The 25083-nt window shown below is 40.2% G+C and overlaps 1 protein-coding gene across 4 annotated transcripts in view; it reads left to right on the top strand.

The window, feature by feature from the left end:
- IMMP2L (inner mitochondrial membrane peptidase subunit 2) overlaps positions 1–21955 on the top strand; it is a 734073-nt gene extending 712118 nt beyond the window's left edge. For 2 of the 4 annotated variants that reach the window (XM_072146908.1, XM_072146910.1), the window contains exon 7: positions 21333–21439. Coding sequence is in view for 2 of the 4 variants with exons in the window: in XM_072146909.1 (XP_072003010.1) it covers positions 21333–21452 (120 nt within the window). In the remaining 2 variants the exon portion in view is untranslated. Of the gene's footprint in view, positions 1–21332 lie in introns of all 4 variants that reach the window. The other 2 variants (XM_072146911.1, XM_072146909.1) reach the window with 2 other exon arrangements.
- The last annotated feature ends 3128 nt before the right edge of the window (positions 21956–25083 follow it).

Raw genomic sequence — 25083 nt, 5'->3', positions numbered from 1 at the left:
TGCGGCAACACCAAATATGTGGGTTTTTTTTTGCGTATCTGTTTTTTTTATACTCACACATGTCCCGACAGTTTACAGTCAGATCCGGAAGGGGTCTGTTTGCCAGGGACATAGAACAGTCCCGGGGCACTTGGCAGACCTGGGGGCTGACCTGAAGAGGATCAAATCCCGCAGTAAATGGCATGAGGAAGACCCTTACATGCTGCGGTCAAGCAGTAAGAGGTTAACACTCACAATCAGAGCCGACTCCGATCGTGGATGTTAGAGCCTGGTGTCAGCTGTTATATACTGCTCACATCCACTGCTTCTTGTGCCGACTCTATTCATGAACTTGTGCCAGAAGCTGGAAGTGATAAAATGTTCTGGTGCTGGAAGTATCTTCCTACAAGGACGTACTATCACAGTAGTAGAAAACAAGTAGTGTTCTGCTGTATATAATTCTAGAGAGCAGACCAGCTGCCCAACATTTATAATCTGTTGGTTGCATGATGTAGAGAAATTCACTATGAGTTCTAACATATCTTACTTCTGAACTTATGTCATTTTTGAGAAGGCCAGCTTCACAGGGTCAGCGATCAGTCCATGATCAAGAAATGCAAAAAGTGCTGTTCAACCCCCACACTGTCGGGGGTTGAACTCAATGCATCATTTTGATATTTGATGCACAGAGTTACTGCTTCCCCAGTAGGCAGCAGAGTCAAAACTGTATTGATTACAGTGTTGGCTATGCTTTATATCAGGGAAGTAGAAACTCTGTGCAGCAAGTATCAAAATTATGCATTGAGTTCAACCCCCGGCGGTGTGGACAGTCCGTTGTACAGCTATTTTTTTGTGTTTCTTGATTATGGACTGATCTCTGACCCTGTGAATCTGCCCTAAAATGGGATGATCTTGGAAATAGCATGATGGACATAAATGATAAGGTATAAAAACTATACTTTAGGTGATAATAGATTGCGAGCCCCATTGGGGACAGGGGCCGATTTGGCAAGCTCTGTGCAGCGCTTCTTAATCTGTGTGCATTATAAAGGAATTATTAATTATTATTATTATTATTACAATATAGCTATGTTGGAAAACCCAGTGCAATTCTCTATAACTTGTTTCAAACTGATTATAATTTTTTGTTGGAGGTATTAGACTACCCTTATGTTTACAGAATCTCAATTAATTATCAAAGCATATAAGTATACGAGTATATATTCACCAAAAACTCCCCTATAATGTTAAATGCAGTTTTAGAATATAAAAATAACAATTCCTGTGCTTTTGATGAATCAGCCGTCTCCATTTAGCACATTTCTTTGAAAGCTGTAGGATCATCACCTATTGTATATGATGACATGTATTCACCTAGAATGTACTAAAAGATCATGATGAAAATGCTAACCTATTTGTAGAAATCTAACATTATTTAATTATAAATTGGCTGTATCTAAAAATAGAGCCTGACAATAAAAAAAATATCAGTGCTACAATTACCAAACATGGAGAAACCACATCAGAGTTAACCTCATTTTAATCCCTTTGTGTGGCCTGAAAAGGGGTCTCAGAAGTGCATTAAGGACATTTTTTTAAAATTTAATTGCTTATAGCTTTTTCTTCAACAAGATTATGAAATAAGTTCAGTGAATCCTACTACAAAAGTCTAGGAACAGAAATCAATCTATGGGGACACCATTCATCATTCACAATTAATGAATCTTTCTACAACAAAGAAATAGTCTGAATTGAAGAAATTCAGATAAAATGACTGCTTGAAATCCTCTCTAACTGATATTCTGTATTAAGCAGAACTGTGACAATTTTATCTGAGGATAGCTGATTGTTCAAACAGTTTTGAAATGTATGCTGTGTTTCAAAGATCTCATGTGATGATAATCCCATGTCTGTGGTTTCTTTAAAATTACTTCATAAGAGGCTCCATCGCATAGTTATATGACAAAAGAGAAATTGCTTCCACATTTATATGTTCTCTATTATTAAGAGAATATCTTCTTTCCCTTGAAATATCTTACAGTGTATCTGAAAAAGTGGTGGCATATACCGTAGTCATTGGTCATATATATTACAAACAGACACCAAACATGAATGAAATTTACTAAGGTCGCTATTACTAGTAGTGTATGCAAGGGACAAGTGAATAACAGAAATCATGTGCTCTATGTCCAATACATATAATGCCCTTGGTGACATCATTGGAAGAGGCAGTGTTGAAGGAGGCAGAAGGCATATTAGAACTACTGCTAAGGTAAAAGTAATTTTTTATAACAAATGATTCTGCTAATATACATAATAAAGATATGCCTGCATTATAGGTTTTAACCTCTACAACATACTGGTTTTGCTTGGTAAATGGTAAATTAAAGGAAACCTACCACTTGTAGTGGCAGGTTTCCGATGGAAATACCGGGCACCAGCTCAGGGTGAGCTGGTGCCGGAGCTTATTTTAGTTAGTGTTTTAAACTGCGGTATCGCGGTTTAAAACACTTTTTAAACGTTATAGCCGGCGCAGGCAGGTACGCGCTCGGCGCTTACCGTGCACGCGGCTCTCATTCACTTCCTATGTAGCCGCGCGCACGGTAAGCGCCGAGCGCGTACCTGCCTGCGCCGGCTATAAAGTTTAAAAAGTGTTTTAAACCGCGATACCGCGGTTTAAAACACTAACTAAAATAAGCTCCGGCACCAGCTCACCCTGAGCTGGTGCTCGGTATTGCCATCGGAAACCTGTCACTACAAGTGGTAGGTTTCCTTTAAGTAATTTCTAGAGATGAGCGAACACACTCGTCCGAGCTTGAGCGTACTCGTAACTGCTCGTTGCTCGGACAAATACTTCGCCAGCTCGAGAAAATGGCATCTCCCGCCGTTTTGATTTTTGGCGGCCAGAAACAGAGCCAGTCACAAGCCAGGAGACTCTGCACTCCACCCAGCATGACGTGGTACCCTTACACGTCGATAGCAGTGGTTGGCTGGCCTGATCAGGTGACCCTGGAATAGACTAGCCCCTGCCCGCGCTGCTCGAATCATTCTCTGTCTGGATGCCGTTAGGGAGAGAGCTGCTGCTGCTGCAGAGATAGCATTAGGCTGTTATATTAGCTTACTGTTAGGCAGGAATGAGTCTACAAGAACCCAACAGCCCTTGTTAGGGCTAGAATAGCGTTATATATATATATTTTTTTTGTTTGCTTGTGGCTGGGCTTGCTGGCACTAGTAGTGCAGCTAGTACCATATTGTAAGGAATTTGCAGGTAGACTTGGGAACGTTATAGTCAGCTCTTAGTGACACACACATCTCAAACACCTAAGTGGGACAATTTATTAGGGGTTTGATTGAATTAGGCACAGTCTGCTGATTTTTTTTTTTTTACTTTCATTTTTTTTTATAACTCAAAGTCATCAGACACAGCACAAAATCCAGTTGTGTGCTGTCAGTGTAGGTTCGAAACTAGCCATAGCAATAGGATAGCATCGTTTTGTAAAAAAAAAAAAAACACAAATAACACAAATAAAGCAAAAAAAAAAAATTCCAAAAAAATTTACAGTTTACACTTTAATTTTGAAAATGTTGAACCCGAGGGCTAGGGGTAGAGGACGAGGGCGTGGACGTGGGCGTCCAACTACTGCAGGGGTCAGAGGCCGTGGTCCAGGGCGGGGTGAGACACCACCTGCTGATGAGGGAGCAGGGGAATGCCGCAGAGCTACACTCCCTAGGTTCATGTCTCAAGTTACTGGGACTCGTGGAAGAGCACTGTTAAAGCCAGAACAATTCGAATAGGTGATGTCATGGATAGCGGACAATGCTTCTAGCCATTTGTCCACCAGTCAGTCTTCCACGCAGTCCACCCATGTCACCGAAATCAGCACTCCTCCAGCTCCTCCACCTCAGCCTCCTTCCCCCCAGTCTGCCCCCTCCCAGGAAAATTTGGCATTTGAACCGGCATACTCTGAGGAACTGTTTTCTGGACCCTTCCCACAGTCACAAAACACTTGTCCGGTTGCTGCTGAGCAATTTTCCGATGCCCAGGTTTTCCACCGGTCGCAGTCTGTGGGTGATGATGACATTGTTGACGTAGTGGAAGAAGTGTGTAAAGAGGTGTCAGACGATGAGGAGACACGGTTGTCAGACAGTGAAGAAGTTGTTGTCAGGGCAGGAAGTCCGAGGGGGGAGCAGACTGAGGGATCGGAGGATGATTAAGTGACAGACCGAAGCCGGGTTGATAGGCCAGGTGAACACAGTGCTTCTGAGACGGAGACAAGTCCTCGATGAGAACAGGTTGGAAGAGGCAGTGGTGGGGCCAGACGGAGAGGCAGGGCCAGAGCTGGTGCATCAGCGCCAAATGTTTCACGTAGTGAAGCTCCCATGGCGAGGGCTAGATTTTCAGAAGTCTGGAGGTTCTTTAAAGAAACACCGGATGACCGACGGACTGTGGTGTGCAACCCGTGCCACACCAGGATCAGCTGGGGGTTCCACCACTACCAGCTTAACCACCACCAGTATGCGCAGGCATATGCATGCTAAACACCCCACTCAATGGAACCACGGCCGTTCACCTCCGGCCGGGCACACCACTGCTCCTTCCCCTGTGTCACCTGCTGCCACTGCTAGTCAGCCCTCTGCCCAGGACCCCGGCCAAAACACCTCCCGTGCGAAAACCACACCTTCGCCTCCACGATCCTCCACAGCATCCACCAATGTCTCCATGCGCAGCGTTCAGCTCTCCATACCCCAGACACTGGAGCGCAAGAGGAAGTACAGTGCAACCCACCCACACGCCCAAGCCCTCAACGTCCACATCTCCAAACTGCTTAGCCTGGAGATGCTGCCCTATAGGCTGGTAGAGACCGAGGCCTTTCGCAACCTCATGGCGGCGGCCGCCCCTCTGTATTCGGTCCCCAGCCGCCACTACTTTTCCGGATGTGACGTCCCAGCCCTGCACCAGCACGTGTCAGACAACATCAACTGTCCCCTGACCAATGCCGTTTCTGACAAGGTCCATCTGACCACGGACATGCGGACGAGTGCTGCCGGGCAGGGCCACTATATATCGCTGATGGCACATTGGGTTAACTTGGTGGAGGTGGGACCGAGTCTGACCCTGGGGCTGGTCATATACTGCCGACGCCGAGGATTGCGGGGCCTACCTCGGTCCAGGTCTCTCAGGCCTACTATGCCTCCTCCTCCTCCCACCCCTCCTCCACCTCCTCCTCTGAATTACCATCCGTAGGCATGGCGCCATCAGTCGGTAGCTCTAGGCACATCAGCAGTGCTGTTGCTAAGCGACAGCAGGCGGTGCTCAAACTGCTGAGCCTAGGTGATAAAAGGCACACTGCCCAAGAGCTGTTACAGGGCATCACGGCGCAGACTGATCTGTGGCTGGCACAGCTGAAGCTGAAGCCAGGCATGGTTGTGTGTGACAACGGCCGTAACCTGGTGGCGGCTCTGCAACTCGGCAGACTGACACATGTGCCATGCCTGGCCCATGTGTTGAATCTCATAGTTCAGCGTTTCCTCAAGACATACTCCAATCTGTCTGATTTGCTTACGAAGGTGTGCCGCATCTGTGCGCATTTCAGGAAGTCCAGCACAGATGCTGCCACTCTCAGGGCAGCGCAGCGCCGCCTCCAACTGCCCTCTCACCGACTGTTGTGCGACGTGCCCACGAGGTGGAATACAACATTAACCATGTTATTCAGAGTTTACCTGCAGCGCAGAGCGATTGTAAACTGCCAGATGTCAACTTCCACCAGAACTGGTAGTCAGGTCAGTCAGCTTCCTCAAGTCTACAATGAGGAGTGGACGTGGATGTCTGATATTTGTCAGGTGCTGAGTAACTTTGAGGAGTCAACACAGAATGTCAGTGGCGATGCTGCCATCATCAGCCTCACCATTCCGCTGCTTGGCCTGTTGAAAAACTCTCTGGTCAGCATGAAGTCAGAAGCTTTGCGCTCGTCACAAGAGACGGGGGAAGAAGATTCCCTTGTTGATAGCCAAAGCACCCTCAGGTCTGTTTCTCAGCGCATATTGGAGGAGGTGGATGAGGAGGAAGAAGAGGAGAATGTTGGCGAGACAGAAGAGGGGACCATTGTTCAGTCCTTCACTGTTCAGCGTGTATGGGCAGAAGAAGAGGAGTTGGAGGAGGAGGAAATGGAGGAAATGGAGAATCAGGCCAGTGAGGGGAGTGAATTCTTGCGCGTTGGGACTCTGCGCATATGGCAGATTTCATGCTAGGCTGCCTATCCCGTGACCCACGCGTTCAAAGAATTTATTCCAGCACCGATTACTGGGTATTCACTCTCCTGGACCCAAGGCACAAGCAAAATCTTTCCACTCTCATCCCTGGAGAGGAAAGGAGTGTGAGAATGCATGAATACCAGCAGGCCCTGGTGCACAAGCTGAAACAGTATTTCCCTTCTGACAGCGCTAGCGGCAGAGGGCGTACTTCTGCGGGGCAAGTAGCGAGGGAGAGTAGGCGAGCAGCCAGCTTGTCCAGCACTGGCAGGGGTACGCTCTACAAGGCCTTTGCCAGTTTTATGTCACCCCATCAAGACACTGTCACCTGTCCCCAGTCTCGGCAGAGTAGGGCTGATCTTTACAGAAAGATGGTGAGGGAGTACGTAGCTGACCATACCATCATCCTAAATGATTACACAGCTCCCTACAACTACTGGGTTTCAAAGCTGGACATGTGGCACGAACTTGCGCTGTACGCCTTGGAGGTTCTTGCCTGCCCTGCCGCTAGCGTGTTGTATGAGCAGGTTTTCAGTGCAGCTGTTGGCATCATCACCGATAAGCGCTGACAGGCTGACGCTTATCAAGATGAATAAAACCTGGATTTCTCAGGATTTCCATTCCCCACCAGGTGAAAGAAGCTCAACCTGAATAATTTATGCACTCCTCCTCCTCATTTTCCTCCTTCTCCTCCTCTTTGTACACTAAAGCAGAGGAAACTGGCTATTTTTTGACAGGGCCTACTGGCTCTAGCTATAGTACTCTATGTATTTAATTTTTCTGGAGGGCCACCTACCTGCTCCTCTGGTTTGAAAACTTTTTTGGACTGCTACATACAGGCACTCAATCTATTTAATTTTTCTGGAGGACCACCTACCTGCTCCTCTGGTTTGAAAACTTTTTTGGACTGCCACATACAAGCACTATCCAAATTAAATTGTCTCCATAGCAGCCTCCACACGTCGTCTTTTTAGCTGCCTCCACACGTTGTCTCCATTGCTACCTCCACACGTCATCTCCATAGCTGCCTCCAAAAGTCGTCCATATAGCTGCCTGCATACTTCGTCCCCTTATAAAACGAGCTGTGTCAGGCAGAATTTTGGGTTGTTTTCATGGCTTTCACATCAAACTTGTTAACTTTGTCGCCACCCTGATGTGTTATCCACAAAATATACTGGCAAACTTTTATCATTTACCGATATTATTTCAGCGCTTCTTGCGCATCTGTTTACATTCCGCTCACCCGCCATAACCAAAACTTATAAGAACACTATTACACTTGATCTTATACAAAAGGTTCTTAGAAGTGCTGTTTTGGGAGGAGCCGAGAGACAGGGGCTTGGATAGGCGAAAGCTCGCCTGGCAGCGGACCGCCAACTCCATCCCAAGATCCAACTAACATAGTTTTAACTGCAGCACCTTTAATCTACTACTACTTTACTGCCTCCATACATTGTCCCCTTATCAAACCAGCTGTGTGAGGCAGAATTTTCAGGTGTTTCACCAGATACATAATGGAACTCGGCGCATCTGTCGCCGCCATGCTGGAGACCTGAAGTTGCAATCATAGCAGCGCAATATGGATGCCCCATACTGTCGCTCTTAATCATGGAACCATTTACGAAAAAACAAATAAAAATAGAACCGCTATGCTATTCCATTATTCCTAGGTGAAATATTCAAACGACCCCGCCTGCTTTGAAAATTATAATTTTTTCAAAGTAAACGCTTCTGGCCCCCAGGCCCATTTTGGGTGGGGAGGAGCCGAGAGACAGGTGCTTGGACAGGCGAAAGCTCGCCTGGCAGCGGACCGTCAGCTCCATCCCAAGATTAGGCAGCCTCAGAGGCATCCATGCATGCTGCCCCTGCTGTGTCCTGTCCATTTTGCCTCCACGATCCTCCACAGCGTCCACCAATGTCTCCATGCGCAACTTTCCACTCTCTATACCCCAGACACTGGAGCGCAAGAGGATATATAGCACATTAACCCCCTTATCAAACGAGCTGTGTCAGGCAGAATTTTCAGGTGTTTCACCAGATACATAATGGAACTCGGCACATCTGTCGCCGCCATGCTGGAGACCTGAAGTTTCAATCATAGAAGAAATATGGATGCCCCATACTGTCACTCTTAATCATGAAAGTCGTCTCCATGGCTGCCTCCACATGTCGTCCCCTTATCAAACGAGCTGTGTCAGGCTAATTTTTCAGGTGTTTCACCAGATACGTTATGGAACTTGGTCACTATGTCGCCACCATGCTGTGTTATCGACTAAATATACCGTCAACCTTTTGTTGACATAGGAAATCATTTAAGCGCTTCTTGAGTCCACTTAGGGTATGTTGCCATGACACTCCCTAGCCTGCCGCTGCTGCCGCTGCCTCTGCATGCCGTCTTCTATAGTATCGGGGTCAATTATTGGATGTTTTAGATGCTATCTAGCCTCATTCGGTCACTCTGTCATGGCCATTCTGTTGCCCATAATTTTGGCATAAAGGTGCGATTAAGCAGCCTCAGAGGCATCCATGCCTCAGAGGCATCCATGCATCCATGTTTCCTGTCCATTTCCGTGGTGTTTACATCATTTTCTGAGGTTTCCAGGTGTTTGGCCAAGCTTCCCTGTGCAGACCCTTGGTCCCCTTGAAAAATGCTCGAGTCTCCCATTGACTTCAATGGAGCATCGGGAAAAGTTCATCTCTAATAACGAGCAACCGAGCATTTTAGTGCTTGCTCATCTCTAGTAATTACATACATGCATAAATTAAGTTCATACATGCTTCTGTAGGTATTCTGGGAAGGGAATATGTACAGTCATGGCCAAAACTTTTGAGAATGATACAAATGTTAATTTTTACAAAGTCTACTGCATCAGGTTTTATAATTGCAATTTGCATATACTGCAGAATGTTATAAAGAGTGATCTGCTTAACAGCAATTAATTGCAAAGTCAATATTTGCCTAGAAAATGAACTTTTTCCTCCAAAACACATTTCAACTTCATTGCAGGCCTGCCATAAAAGGAGCTGCTAACATCGTCTAAGTGATTGCTCCATTAACACAGGTGTGGGTGTTGATGAGGACAGGGCTGGAGATCAATCTGTCATGATTAAGTAAGAATCACACCACTGCACACTTTAGAAGGAGTCTGGTGCTTGGCATCATTTGTTTCTCTTCTGTTAACCATGGTTATCTCTAAAGAAACATGTGCATTCATCATTGCACTGGAGAAAACTGGCCTAACAGGGAAGAGTATCGCAGCTAGAAAGATTGCACCTCAGTCAACAATCTATCGCATCATCAAGGAATACAAGGATAGAGGTTCCATTGTTGCCAAAAGGCTCCGGGGCGTCTCTTAAAAGTTTTTCAGCTTCGGGATCTGGCTACCACCAGTGCAGAGCTTGCTCAGGAATGGCAGCAGGCAGGTGTAAGGTGGAGACTCTTGGAGCAAGGCCTGGTGTCAAGAAGGGCAGCAAAGAAGCCACTTCTCTCCAGAAAAAACATCAGGGACAGACTGATATTATGCAAAAGGTATAGGGAGTGGACTGCTGAGGACTGGGGTAAAGTAATTTTCTCTGATGAATCTCCTTACTGATTGTTTAGAACATCTGGAAAACAGCTTGTTCGGAGAAGACAAGGTGAGCGATACCACCATCTTGTATCATGCCAACTGTAAAGCATCCTGCAACCATTCATGTGTGGGGTTGCTTCTCAGCCAAGGGAATCGGCTCTCTAAAAACATCCATGAATAAAGAATGGTACCAGAATGTCCTCCAAGAGCAACTTCTCCCAACCGTCCAAGAGCAGTTTAGTGATCAACAATGCCTTTTCCAGCATGATGGAGCACCTTGCCATAAAGCAAAGGTGATAACTTAATGGCTCAGGGAACAAAACATAGAGATTTTGGGTCCATGGCCTGGAAACTCCCCAGATCTTAATCCCATTGAGAACTTGTGGTCAATCATCAAGAGACGGGTGGACAAACAAAAAACAACAAAATGCAAGAATGGACTGCTATCAGTCAGGATTTGGTCCAGAAGTTGATCGAGAGCATGCCAGCGAGAATTGCAGAGGTCCTGAAGAAGAAGGGTCAACACTGCAAATATTGACTTGCTGCATTAACTCATTCTAACTGGCAATAAAAGCTTTTGTTACTCATAATATGATTGCACTTGTATTTCTGTATGTGATAAAAACATTTGACAAACACACATAAAAACCAGAGGGCAACAGATCATGTGAAAATATAATACTGTATATACTCGAGTATAAGCCGACCCGAGTATAAGCCGAGGCCCCTAATTTTACCTCAAAATACTGGGAAAACCTATTGACTCGAGTATAAGCCGAGGGTGGGAAATGCATTGGTCACAGCCTCCCCAGTATATAGCCTGCCAGACCCTGCCCCATTTTATATAGCCTGCCAGACCCTGCCCCAGTGTATATAGCCTGCCAGACCCTGCCCCAGTGTATATAGCCTGCCAGACCCTGCCCCAGTGTATATAGCCTGCCAGACCCTGCCCCAGTGTATATAGCCTGCCAGACCCTGCCCCAGTGTATATAGCCTGCCAGACCCTGCCCCAGTGTATATAGCCTGCCAGACCCTGCCCCAGTGTATATAGCCTGCCAGACCCTGCCCCAGTGTATATAGCCTGCCAGCCCCTGCCCCAGTGTATATAGCCTGCCAGCCCCTGCCCCAGTGTATATAGCCTGCCAGACCCTGCCCCAGTGTATATAGCCTGCCAGACCCTGCCCCAGCGTATATAGCCTGCCAGAACCTGCCCCAGTGTATATAGCCTGCCAGACCCTGCCCCAGCGTATATAGCCTGCCAGAACCTGCCCCAGTGTATATAGCCTGCCAGACCCTGCCCCAGTGTATATAGCCTGCCAGACCCTGCCCCAGCGTATATAGCCTGCCAGAACCTGCCCCAGTGTATATAGCCTGCCAGACCCTGCCCCAGTGTATATAGCCTGCCAGACCCTGCCCCAGTGTATATAGCCTGCCAGACCCTGCCCCAGTGTATATAGCCTGCCAGACCCTGCCCCAGTGTATATAGCCTGCCAGACCCTGCCCCAGCGTATATAGCCTGCCAGAACCTGCCCCAGTGTATATAGCCTGCCAGACCCTGCCCCAGTGTATATAGCCTGCCAGACCCTGCCCCAGTGTATATAGCCTGCCAGACCCTGCCCCAGCGTATATAGCCTGCCAGACCCTGCCCCAGTGTATATAGCCTGCCAGACCCTGCCCCAGTGTATATAGCCTGCCAGACCCTGCCGGACAGATCGCACAGAAGATATACAGGGGTCGCCGGAAAGGTTTAGATATATTTATTTTTTTGACTCGAGTATAAGCCGAGTTTGGGTTTTTCAGCACATTTTTTGTGCTGAAAAACTAGGCTTATACTCGAGTATATAAGGTATTTGTATCATTCTCAAAACTTTTGGCCATGACTGTACATTCATATACAGGCAGTCCCCGGGTTACGTACAAGATAGGGTCTGGAGGTTTGTACTTAAGTTGAATTTGTATGTAAGTCGAAACTGTATATTTTATAATTGTAGATCCAGACGAAAAAATTTTGGCCCCAGTGACAATTGGAGTTTAAACATTTTTTGCTGTAATGGGACCAAGGATTATCAATAAAGCTTCATTACAGACACCTTACAGCTGATTATTGCAGTCTGGGACTATAGTAAAGCATTCAGAAAGCTTCACCAGAGGTCAGAGGGGTCTGTCTGTAACTATGGGTTTTCTGTAAGTCGGGTGTCCTTAAGTAGGGGACCGCCTGTATTCTTTATGGAATTTTACAAGGTAGAACTTAGACAAAGGCTTCTTTATCTCACCCTGAAAAACATATTTGTACATTTAATTCCAATACATTAAATGGGCAGTTTATTCATTATAATACACACGCTTAATGTTCTATTTTCTTTCACAGGGCTACAGGAATGTTGTAACTCTCATGCTCTCCCAACAGATTAGTTATTGACAAGGGAGCCAGCAGTGGAGTGTCTCATCTATGCCACAATTTGGCCCCAAACTACCAGAACATTCCAAAAGACAAAGCAAGTGTGAATTATGCTGTTAAATTTAGAAATTGCTCCAGTCACAGAAGAGCATTTAAATGCAGCATTTATTGTAGTTACTTCAATACATATTTCTAAGTGGATAACGGACCAATTGCTTCTGAACAGTATGTAATTAAGTTCATGATCTGTTCTGAAATTCATATTAGCAAAATTATGTATACAATATAAGTTATATATTCTATATAAATGTCTATTTATAGTTACATACTATCCAGCTAGAGTCAGTACGATAACATAGGTCCAATTCTAAAAGACTTGATTAAAAGATCAGTTCACTTTCCAGTACTCCAGCTAGCATAGAAGAATACCAACTAGTTGCAATAAGTGACAAAAAGACATTGTGCCATGTTGCGCAGCAGCTAAAGAAAGTTATACTTGATGCCTGAGGGCAGGTACAGATTTATTGGCTCCTCTCCATATTTTACAATCTAAAATCTGTTGTTTGCTTCCTGTAGTGACAGGAACACTCATAATTCCTATGTACTCTGAAGCTTCCTTACATCTATTTCTGTGCACTTTATATTTCTATTTAATCATCCTTGTCTTTACATTTGTATTTGTACTTTAAAAAAATATAGGAATATCAAAAAATGTTATTGTCATCAGTATTATGAGATGAGTCAAGCACATCCTGTACCTGCTTTGTGCTTCACAAATTTCCACTCTGTATTATTACTTCATAACACGACTTTAAGGTCTGTACTATTCAAGAGCAAAATAAAAGAAAAATCTGAAACTAGATCTATTAACTGTACTATATAAAAACATGAAACATATGAGCATATTTTACTTTGTAACTACAGGAAAAAAGTTTCACCGTCCTTATTTGCAAATACAGAATATACCCAAATATAATTTATTTATATAACTTTGTTGGATGCTTCAGTGAATGGGGATATTTTTATATAGATACGTACCTTTAAAGCTAAACTAAATGTAAAACTTTTACCATATTTTTTGGACTATTACACTCTCCTTACTATAAGACACCCCAGATCTAGTCTTCCAAAAAAGGAAAAATATATCTTACACTAATTAAAATATCCCTGTTGGTCGCACAAATCCACAACACACACATATCTGCCACATCCATACATTTACACACACAGCTCTGCTAAATCCAAACATCTACACATAGAGCACATCTATACACACACTAACAGAAATAGTAACACACTCATCACATACACACTGCTACATACACTGTGCACTGCTACACTGGATACTGCTACAAACACAAATACACACACACTGACCGGGCACTGCTATACACATAAACACAAATGACGCTGCTATACACACAAAAGGAGCACACTGGGCACTACTATACATATAAACACACACACAGCTCTGCTATACACACATAAGGAGCACACTGGGCACAACTATACACATAAATAGACACACAGCTATTCTATACACACATAAGGAGCACACTGGGCACAACTATACACATAAATACACACACAGCTATTCTATACACACATAAGGAGCACACTGGGCACAACTATACACATTAACACGCACACAGCTCTGCTATATACACATAAGGAGTACACTGGGCACAACTATACACATAAATACACACACAGCTATTCTATACACACATAAGAAGCACACTGGGCGCAACTATACACATAAACGCACACACACAGCTCTGCTATATACACATAAGGAGCACACTGGGCACAACTATACACTTAAACACACACACAGTCTTCTATACAAACATAAGGAACACATTGGGAACAACTATACACATAAACACACACATACAGCTTTGCTATATACACATAAGGAGCACACTGGGCACAACTATACACATAAATACACACACAGCTATTCCATACACACATAAGGAGCACACTGGGAACAACTCTACACATAAACACACACACAGCTCTGCTATACATACATAAGGAACACACTGTGACTACAATACACATGAATACACACACAGCACTGCCACACACACATAAGGGACATACTGGGAATAACTCTACACATAAATACACACACAGAACCACCCCTCCCCTCTTCCTCTTCTTTCCCTGTCCCAGCTGCTGCATGCCCCCATTCTCGGCAGTATCAGGGCATTGAGTGATGTAGGAAGCATGTGATCAATCACATGATTCTGACATCACTACAGGTTCACCCGACCTCCCTTAAAGCGGTCAGGAGGGTGTGGCACTGCTGGATCCTCCTGACCTTCAGTCCATAAGCAGGCACTTTTTGCAAGATTTTTTTCTTGCTAAAAAGTGCGTCTTATAGTCTGAAAAACACTCATATTTTAAATACGAGTACTTAAAATTTTAAATACTCGGATTTCAGTTTGCAGAAAGGTTATTTCTAAACATGGTTAACTTTTTTTTAATCCATAAATTGCTGAAAATATTGTATGGAGGCAGAGCAGAATGTCTGTGGAATCAAACATTCTTTCTGGTAACCAGATTTGCAAATAATAGTTTAACTAAGTGATTGTTGCAAATTTCCTAACATTCCAATATTGAAAACTATATATTACAAAATTATTATAATTTTTAAGGCATTTTTACGGCTTATGTCTTTGAAGATTATAATCACATTGATGCAAATTTATGTAAAGATTCTTAAAGTAAGTGCACAGTTATACTCTAATCTTATGGTTCATTAGACTTATCTAAGTGTCTAATGCTGAATGGTAAATTATGTGTAGTTTAAGACTGTCTTGTTTATCCCTACATCCTATATGTTGCCATATGTCCCAGAGAATTTATGGTGGTTTAAGATTTAAACGCAGCCAGCAATTTGATATCCAAGTAAAATAATACTTGAAAATAATGGAAAGTGATATACAGTATATATTGTATGTTTTTGTCATTAACTGGGCTTAATGGGCTATTGCTGAGCAATAAGGCAGCCCTAATATTTTGAATCTTACTAAAGTAAAAAACAATAAATTTTAATAATCAAGGGTTACATTTATATTTTATCACAGGCAAAACCCCATGCCATTTCTACACATTTCTACAAAGTTATAATAGTCAGTAACTTCACAAAAAATGCCTCTAAATGTGGTTTGTTTAAAAGTGCTAAAAATGTATATATTGTGTAAGCAAAGGAAGACTAAGAAAATTGTTGCTTTTAAATCTATTATTTCTAAATTTTCCTAGATACTAAAAGCATGAATGAAAGTCTCAATACTTTTCTTTCCTGTACGAAATTGTCCAATTTGACAGGTTATGCATTACTCAAAATTGGCCAGTTTTGCATTTGTTACAACTTTTTAATTTAAATTACATGATACATAAAGTTTTTATTTGTATCAAGGTAGGCAAAAATAATGACATTTAATGTCATTATATAGAACTTTTCTAGCAAAAGATAAATACTTAAATACAAATGTATGTAAAAAAAATAATGTTAAATATAAGACATACAGCAGAACACTTGCAATGTCATGTCTGCAGCATGGGTAGAAATTGAAGGTTTCCTAATCCCCACCTAGCAGGAATTTCAAAACAAGAGTTTTCTATACACCACTTTTAATAAATTCCCCTCTTGTGCATTAAACAAAATGTGATAATTAATCCTTTGTTAGCTGAAAGAGTTAAAATATTTAAAATAAGTTAGAATATCTTACCCAGACCTTTTCCACCATCTTTGAGGCCTTCTAAATATTGTTTTAATATATTGGAGGGATTTATCACCACTGTCTTTTTCTTCTACTCCTTTTTTAGACTTGTATGTCTCGTCTGAGACCAAAATGTTTCAAAAAGTAGTAGAAGAAACCAAAGTGGTGATAAATCCCCCTGTGTGTTGGTAAACCTACAAAGGATTTTAAACCCATTTAGTACTATGTTTTTCTAGAGTTTTTCGAAGGCTTGTTATTTGCAGGATAAAGTATACTTCCAGGATGCACCATTTAATTTTTTGTGCCATGTTATAGGAATCTGCAAAATAATTTAAATGTAATAGAATTGGCAAAATATTCTAATATTCTTATTAGCTTTCACTGTGAGGTCCATTTGAGACACTGGGGGATTTCTATCAGGGCCTCTGAGCCATGTCAGAGGATTAAGGTGAAACTTGACAATGGCGAACTTTGCAAATGAACACAAGAACCAAGAAAAGTCTAAAAAATTTAAGAAAAAGGCAAGCCAAAAGTTGGATGCATGTACCCCCATACAGGACAATTCATCTTTGTAAGGGTTTTCAAAGTTAAATTTTTATAAGAAACTCCCCACAAATTGCCCCATTTGTAAAACTGTACCCTCAAACTATTCAAAACAGCCTTTGTTAGGCTTGCTTACCCTTCAAGCATCTCACAAGAATGAAAACAAAATGAGATTCTATTTGGAATTTTAATTAATTAATTTTGACAATAATATGATTTATTTCTAAAATTTACACACTAAGGCTACATTCACATGATGTATGCCCGCCGTTCTTTTTATGGGCCACGGAATGGTATGGTGCCGCATGTGTGCTGCAATGCTCCAGTACAGCGCCGTGAGGTCATATATATACATATATACGCCCCCATACGTTCATGTGAATGTAGCCTTATGCAGGATAAAATGAGAAAACACATCTCAGATTTTGTTGTGCATTTTCTTACGAGTACGGCAATAACCCACATGTCAATGCAAACTACTTGAGGGGCACATGGCAGAGCACACAACGGAAGGAGGCATTGAGATTTTAGAGGGCAGGTTTTGATAAAGTTTTCAGGTGATATTACACATTTGAAAAGTCCCTGAGCTATGAGAAAAGTGACCTCCCACCCCCACCCACAAATGATCCTATTTTGGAAACTACACCACCGAGAATTTATCAAGGTTTATATTTCACTTTTTACCACCACAGATGTTTTATAGAAAGTATTTACATTGACTCGTGTAAGTGAAAATCTTTTTCCAAAATTCCTTGCTATGTCCAGTAAATAAATATTTTTAAAGAATTAAATGTACCAACTAAACATAAATGTTTGTTATCCAACTTTCTCCTGAATGCAGTAATTTCCCACATGTGATCAGAAACTGCTGTATGGGTGCGCTGCGGGGCTTGGAAGGGAAGGAGCATCTATTTGTGGATTTTGCTGGAACAGTTTTCTGGTGCTTTGTCCCGTTGACTGAGCCCTCATATAGTAGGGCAGTAGAAACCTCCATAGAGTGGACATATTTTAAAAACTAGACCTTTCAACCATTGCAGTAACACTATATTTGGGGGCGCAATACCCCCTTGTTTAACCTTTTTTGTCTTTTATTTAGGGGGGGTCACAAAAAAAAATTAATAGATTTTTATGGTGTTTTTTGCATTCTGCACACCAATTAGCATAGATAACATGTCTTATGTTCTATGGCTCAGTACAGTTTCAGTGATATCCCATTTATATAGCTTTTGTTATATCTGAATATGTTCTACATAATAAAAATTCATTTGGAGAGAAAAACCCTTGATTTTGCTTTGCCGTCTACTAATCAGAGTAATATTTTTATTATTTTGTTAATTGAGCTGTTTTGGGCTTTATATTTTGTGGGACAAGTTTTCTTATTGTAATCATGCAGGGTTAACTTTTTGATCCCTTTTTATGGTGTTTTTTTCTGATTATATGCAGAAAATATATTTTGTTTTTTTATTATTTTTAAGGTGTTCACCATATTTTTTTTTAATTAAACCTTTTTTTTTACACTTTTTTTACATTTTTTTTTGTCCCCGTCTGGGCCTTGAACAAGTGATCATCTAAACACTCATCTGAGCAGTACTACAGTCAGTGCATTAGATGCATTAGAAAAGTCAACTGCACTGCTGAGTCCAACCCAGCAAGCAGTCAGACAAGGCAGCTTTGGGGTCCTTCATCGGACCCCAGTTCTGCCATGGAGATGATTGGCACCCCCATACGCCGGGAGGAGAGGTTTAGGTGCTGCAGTCATGTTTGACCACAGCGCCTAAGGGGTTAAACAGACGGGATCGAGATCATCGTGATCCTGGCTGCTCGTGCAGAAGCTCAGCTGTCACATACAGCCGGCATCCTGCATGGAACAAACACAGGCTCTGCTTCTGGGGAACATCATGGTGGCTGAAACAGAAGCTCAGAATAACGTTCCCCAATGTCATGGTGGCTTAAAGGGTTAACCTCAGTTATTATCCTTCTATTTCCAAAGTTGTTGTGCTTTATGCTTCTACTAAAATAAGTGTTTTGGAGGATATTAGGTGGATCTTTTGCAAGACTACTTTTACTATTTTCCATCTTTGAACTACCGTAATACTCCTATTCTTAATGCCCCACTAATAAATCTATGGATTAAAGGCAAAGTGACGAATTACTAATACTTTGTTGGTGGCTAACATTTTGGATTTCATGATTTTGCATAGCTATTAATTTATTTATTGTTTATTTGTTTTTCTTTAATACAACTTTAGATTAAGGAAAAAGTGGCTTACTATTGGTACCTCATTCATGGCTAAAATGTTCTGATCTATGAATAGCAATTTGCAATTTTTTTTCCAAATCTCTTAGCATATAATGGTTTACTAACATAGCTGTATTGTGTAAGAATTGGATGTAGGTTAATACTTTGGACGCTGTAAATATAATTGCTGAATCTGATTGGCTTATCAATTATTTGGTAGAAGCATGTTGATGTAAATAGTCTTAATTATGATATTGGAGAATAAGAGTTGGGAGTGATTTATAGTGTGGGTGTGGTAATATACTTGTGTGTGTGTGTGGGGGATGGGAATGCCGCCAAAAGTAGCAGGGAGGCAATCCTGCGGTACCTTCCCCTTGAAAGAAAAAGGCTCAAATAAAAATTAGAATATGGTCAGACTTGACTTTGCAAACCCCCCCACCCCATTAAAACTAGGATGGCACTGCACAAGGAAGGTGAAGAAGGAGGAGGCACCTCTAATAATAAAGATTTTGGGATCACAATATTCCCCATTAGAACCAGCATCAGAAGGGCAAGAGGAAGAAGGAGGGGGTAGTGATTATTCTAGAGAGACTCTTGAGAAGAGGAAACGTTTTGTAGAGGTTAAAAAAAGCTTTAAAAATGCAGAAATAGGATAATCCCTTATTTTTCAGCTAAATTTAGGATCCTATATAAAGGTCACACTCACTTTTTTAATTCCCCAGAATAATGTACTGATTGGTTGGACTTTAAAGGAATTTGAAGTTATAAATTAAATATAGGAATCACTGCTTTTGATATTTAATGAGGAATACCTATTAACACTTGTTCCTTTCATAGGGAAAATTAAAACAAAAGTAAATTTTAGGTTTGGCCATCTTATGCTAATAATTAGAATTTTATGTTTAGGGGATAGGGTGAGATTATTAATTTTTTTCATATTTGTTCGTTCAGGGGAGGGATTATAGGGGGGTAGGATCTCAGAAATGGGATTGAGATAGTTGTTTGATCATGCTGTTTATATTGAGTTTTGTATTGTTAATTTTAAAGTTAAAAATGTTTAATAAATATGAGTAAAATTTAAACAAAAAATAAAAGTGCTCAAAAACATTGTTTTTGTTTTCCTCCAGTAGAACAAATAAGGCTTCATAAAATAATTCAAGAACATTTTAAAGTTTTATTTTTTAGAAAATACAGAGCAACTCTATAAACAATCTTTACTGGGTTATTTTATGCCATTTTATGTTGCATGCATGTAGCTTTCATTATTAATGTACACAGTTTTCTTGCTTTGATAGGGACACTTATCTAAGTTATGATTTGTGATAGTATCCTTTCGATATGCCTTTTAATTCTTTAATTGAAGATGCAGTTTATAATAAATGTTGTGTCTAACTAATGGGGGATTAACTATAAAAAGGGTTTTTAAAGTGAAATGCCTTTTAAAGGCTTTCATCTTGGTTTCCATTATTTTTTGATAGAAATGTACCAGAGAGATCTCATTTATTTTTTTACAAAAATACCATATTATTAATGATTACAATATGACAATTGGAGATTTCTGCAATATGGAAAAAACAAGATTTATTCAGAATTGGTCAGTTATTCTACCACAAGGATACAGTCTTTCTAAACCAAGCACACTAACATGCTGAGGTGTGCCTCCTAAAACTGGATCCATTATTATTTTTGCTTCTAATAGCTTAGTTTTTGATAAAAATGTTTTCTATAATTCTACAAATGAGCCTCAGGGACTCCTGGCTACAACACAAAAGCCCCTTCTGGCTCTGTTATCTACTAATTATTCACATCTCCATTCAGCAATTTTGCCTTCTTCCTCTCTGAATAGAGGTGTGAATAATTACCAGACAACGGAGCCAGAAGAGGCTTCTGTGACATAGCCAGGGGTAGTTGTGGCTCATTTGCAGAATTTTAAAAGCTATTAGAAGAAAAAAGAAGAATTGATCCTGTTTAATGCACTGTTTGCACTGGTTTAATGTGCAACACATTAATAAATTCCCAAAAAATTTGTAAAATTGCAGAATTGCAGGCACATTCAGTTTTGCTCAATTATTAAGGTTTTTATTGTGTAGAGTGGTAAATATTAGTAAAGAACATCCATTTAATGAAATGGAGTTGTGTATTTTACTCCCTCGAACAAAGAACTTTTTATCCTCTTTGTGTTTGAGATAGGGACAACTAGGGATAATGGGTTCCAAAATCCTTAAGCACTGGAGACAAAAAATTTATAACAAAAGATACTAGAGGGGTGGAATATGTCAGGAACCTGTAGAGGATGAAGTCCATACTGACCCATTTACTTTAATCCTGTAGGGTCTGATCACTAATATATATTAATTTTACTGCTAATCGCTATTAGCCTGTCATCAGCATAGGGTTCTTTAACCCTTGAGGGTCTGATCACTCATACAAAATACTGCAGCTCTAATAGCTATCTCCATACACCCCCACAGCACCACAATGTTATAGTACATTGTGGTGCGCAAAGGGGTTAAGCTTGCACTTGAAAGATGTCAACAAAAAAAGGTTGAGTTTTTTTTTTAATCCTGCTGTTATTTTGTTGCATAATGTTTTACTTACATAAATTTATTTTGTTTTCACAGGTTTCGCTTGGACTTCTCCATGCACATGCAACTTATATTCTATGGCCTCCTAGCAGATGGCAAAAACTGATGCCACTGTTGCCACAAGAACGCAAACCAATACAAACCAAGAAAGAATGATATCAATTTTATATTCTCTTATATGTCCAAGTATTACGTTTAAGAATTTAAGATTCTGTGTTATATTCAATAGGTAAAATTTGTATTATATTATAATATATAGTTTGAATGTTTTCCATTCATACCTTTGTACCTGAACAGCATATTCTTCTTTATTTTTAGCTGTTCGCCATCCCTTGAGACCTTCTAAATTTTAATTTAGTCTGATTGGTTAACTAAAAATGATTCTGTTGTTTAGGAGAACATATTGTTTTCTGGGAATGCTGAAGATTCCTGTCACAGTTTATAGATAAATAAATAAATATTTGGTTTGAGTGATGTTGGATGTCCTATTTTTGTCATAAGATTTTGCAATCATTTCCAGATGAGTCAGGTCGATTACTTCTAGTAATTATGATCACCTAAACTACTTTAATGTTACTCAGCAAATCACATATAGAAACAAAGAGAGTTTCTATTTATTACTGTCCTTATTTTGGTATGTGAAGAGGTTGAATCTAAATTGAAAGTCATGGTAAATTACTTTCATTTTCATAGACATATTGATATCCTTCTGCAAATTTGATATCCAATCACAACTCAATAACTTGGGGAGGTTTTGCGTGTATCCTCATAACCTGGTATCTAACATTATTCACGAAAATTATACATTAATTTGCATTTAGGAATATTTATATATTAGTACCTTAGGGGTTATATGTCTCTATAAAATGTACATATAAATTTTACATTTATATTTTTGTAATAGTCTTGCTAGATGAAGACTAAACCAATACAGTGACACCTTAAAAGTCAAAATTTCTAGGCAACATCTGTGCTGATTTTACAGCTTTAAAATTGCAAGCTCATTGAAAATAGAAAAGCTATTATAGTTGGCCTCTCAGTGACTTGACTTGACAGGTATGATTTAGTATAAAAATGCTAAAGCTTGAACCCATTTTTTATTGTCAGTGATCAATGAGTCATCAAATACACAATTCAAAAATCTATTATGGTAAAAATAGTACGTGGAAGGAGTAATACAGTGTATGTTTTTTTTGTATATACTGTATATATGTTGAAAAAAATGTAATTTAGAATGTATTGTAAACATATTGCAGTTAGTTTAACAGTTTGTAGTGTGTTGCATATAGCGCTCCCCACATTGCACTAGCGGTCCCAGCGCTTTACCCCCTGCGGTGCATAGAGCAGGTGAATGGCTGGACTGGGCAAAACTGCCAGAGTACTGGGGGGAATGAATACATCATGGCACTCTAGTGATGTAGCCTGAGCACCCCAGACTAATTAGCATACATAGTTATAATAAAATAAGTCTACACAGTAGAAGTATTACACAGGTTAAAATAAAATTGATTTTTTTTCCAAAAATGACACATCCAATGGATTATATGATGAAGTGCCCTGAAAAGTTTGATGACTAATCTCTCCAGAGTATGCAAATACCTTGTATGTTGTGGTAAACTGCTGTATGGCCACAGATAGGTCCATTGAATGAAAGCTGCGACATTTAGAGAAAATGTCTATTGTCACATTGTACAGGCTATATAATTTTTACTTTTTTTTTTATTAATGGGGACATTAACATATGGGGACATGTGAGGACTTCTTTTATTACAAGATGAGATGCACTGTACAGTTATTTCATTTTGGGAGGGTCTATGTCTTATTCATTAAATTATATTAAGTATTTCAGGGTGGACATAAATTATACAAATATATTTCTGTTGGCAGTTAGTTGAAAGCTTTTGTTTGCGAAAAAGACTTGTTGTTTTCAGTGGTATTATTTTGGGGCATGTACCTTATTTGAACATTTTATGTGAGGGTATTTCATGAAAAATAGTAGATTGAGGGAAGTTTTTTTGCATTTTTATGGCATTCATCGTGTGGGTCCTATATTGCTTTTGATTTATTGTACAGATTTTTATGGACGCAGCAATATGAAATATGTAGGGTTTTTGGTGTTCATTTATATTTTTTAAGTGTAGTATATTATGAACTTTCTTTTCTCTTTATTTTTATTTGTTTTTATGATAAAAATCATTTTGACTTTATTTTTAATTTTTCTACTTTTTCAGACTTGGGGTTGGATAAGCCCTTGCATACTGAAATATAACTGTATTAGTATGTTGTGAAACTGACCAGTTAGTTAGTCTCAGCAGGGTCCTGTCAGAAGGCAGGGGAGCCAGAAGCCTTAGGGAAAACACCAGACCCTGGGGCTGCCACAGGAAGGATCAGTTTCCCCTTCAGTAAGCTTACATCCCTGTACACATCGATCTTGGGTGTTGGAAGAGGGTGTAATATGCAGGGAAGACCTGAAGCTTCTGGCACTGACTCCGCTTGGGAGTCGGTGCCAGAAGCTGGACATAATAGTACTGAGTATTTAGTACTATTATGGCCATTTTATGCAAAAGGGGTTAATACATAATATTAAATGTATATATTTTATCTGTATTTAAGTATGGGATTTGACAGGGAGATGACTTTCGACGTTCTTGTAAATCAAACCTTATTCTTTATACATAAAGTCCATATTAGATCATCTGAAACCAGCTGAACGCTCATTCAAGGATCAAAATCCAATATATTAATATGTAAATTAAATTAATTAATGCAATTAATCTAAATAAAAGTGTACAAAAAAGTCTTCATGTTAGATTTCTTTAAATTTTGTGAACTGAATTTGTTTGTATTGGTGTTGGACCTTTTTCTTAATCTTCAAACACATATCTTTTGGACATCAATAAATCCCCCTAAGGTGAATATGTGACAAAGGCTAATTTCACCATTTTGGATGAAAGTTATCCAAAGATCAAAAGAGGTCAAAAGAGTATTATAAACTTCTTGGGAAAGTGGCAGTAGAAGCAAATTTTTCACAGGAGGAAATTTTTTTTTTTGTTAGGGGGGTGTGTGAGTTTGTAAGGTGGGTGGAGAGAGGAGTGGAAGAAAATAATTTATTTAGTGTTTTTTGGGGAGAGTTGGTTGTGTTTGACAATAGGAGGGAATGGGGTAGGGAAATTGGGTGTAGTAAGGTGTCATAACTTTTCTTCAATATTTTAGACACATGTGTAGGTGATGTTTTATGTAATTATTTATTAGAAGATAATATAAAAGAAAATTTTAATATTAAAGCATTTTTGATATGTGTTGATAACCTCATACAATAATTTAAAAAACAAATGTCTTGCTACACCAAAAATTCTCCAGGCAATAAATTTTTTTTCAGAAATTGTTCAGAACCTTGCTCTGGCGGATGACAAACTTCCTCCCAACAGCGAGCAGCAAAGTATAAACTGAGGCAGACACGCCACATCGGAGCGCCGCATGCTTGCTACAAAGACTAGGTATTGTATGATATACAGTATTTTTCGACATATCTTTCTGATTAAGTGAAGATTACATCTGTTTTTTGGAATCTACCGTAAATAAGACTCTTGTTCTTTCAGCTTTAACACTAATCTGGGAGATTTTATCTTTTATTTTTTATTTTGATGGAGAAGTTTTCCATGATACATACAGTGAATGTATGAACTGAACTAAAGTTTAGAGAATTTTTTTGCTCCTGTTTAGAATTTATTGTTCATATATATCATATTTTTTTGTCTTTTAGCTTTATATTGTGAGGGCCCCATGA

Source organism: Engystomops pustulosus, chromosome 4 (assembly GCF_040894005.1).
Source record: "Engystomops pustulosus chromosome 4, aEngPut4.maternal, whole genome shotgun sequence".
Lineage (NCBI taxonomy): Eukaryota > Metazoa > Chordata > Amphibia > Anura > Leptodactylidae > Engystomops > Engystomops pustulosus.
Note: the sequence above shows the minus strand (reverse complement) of the source record. Positions and strands in the feature narration are given on the sequence as shown.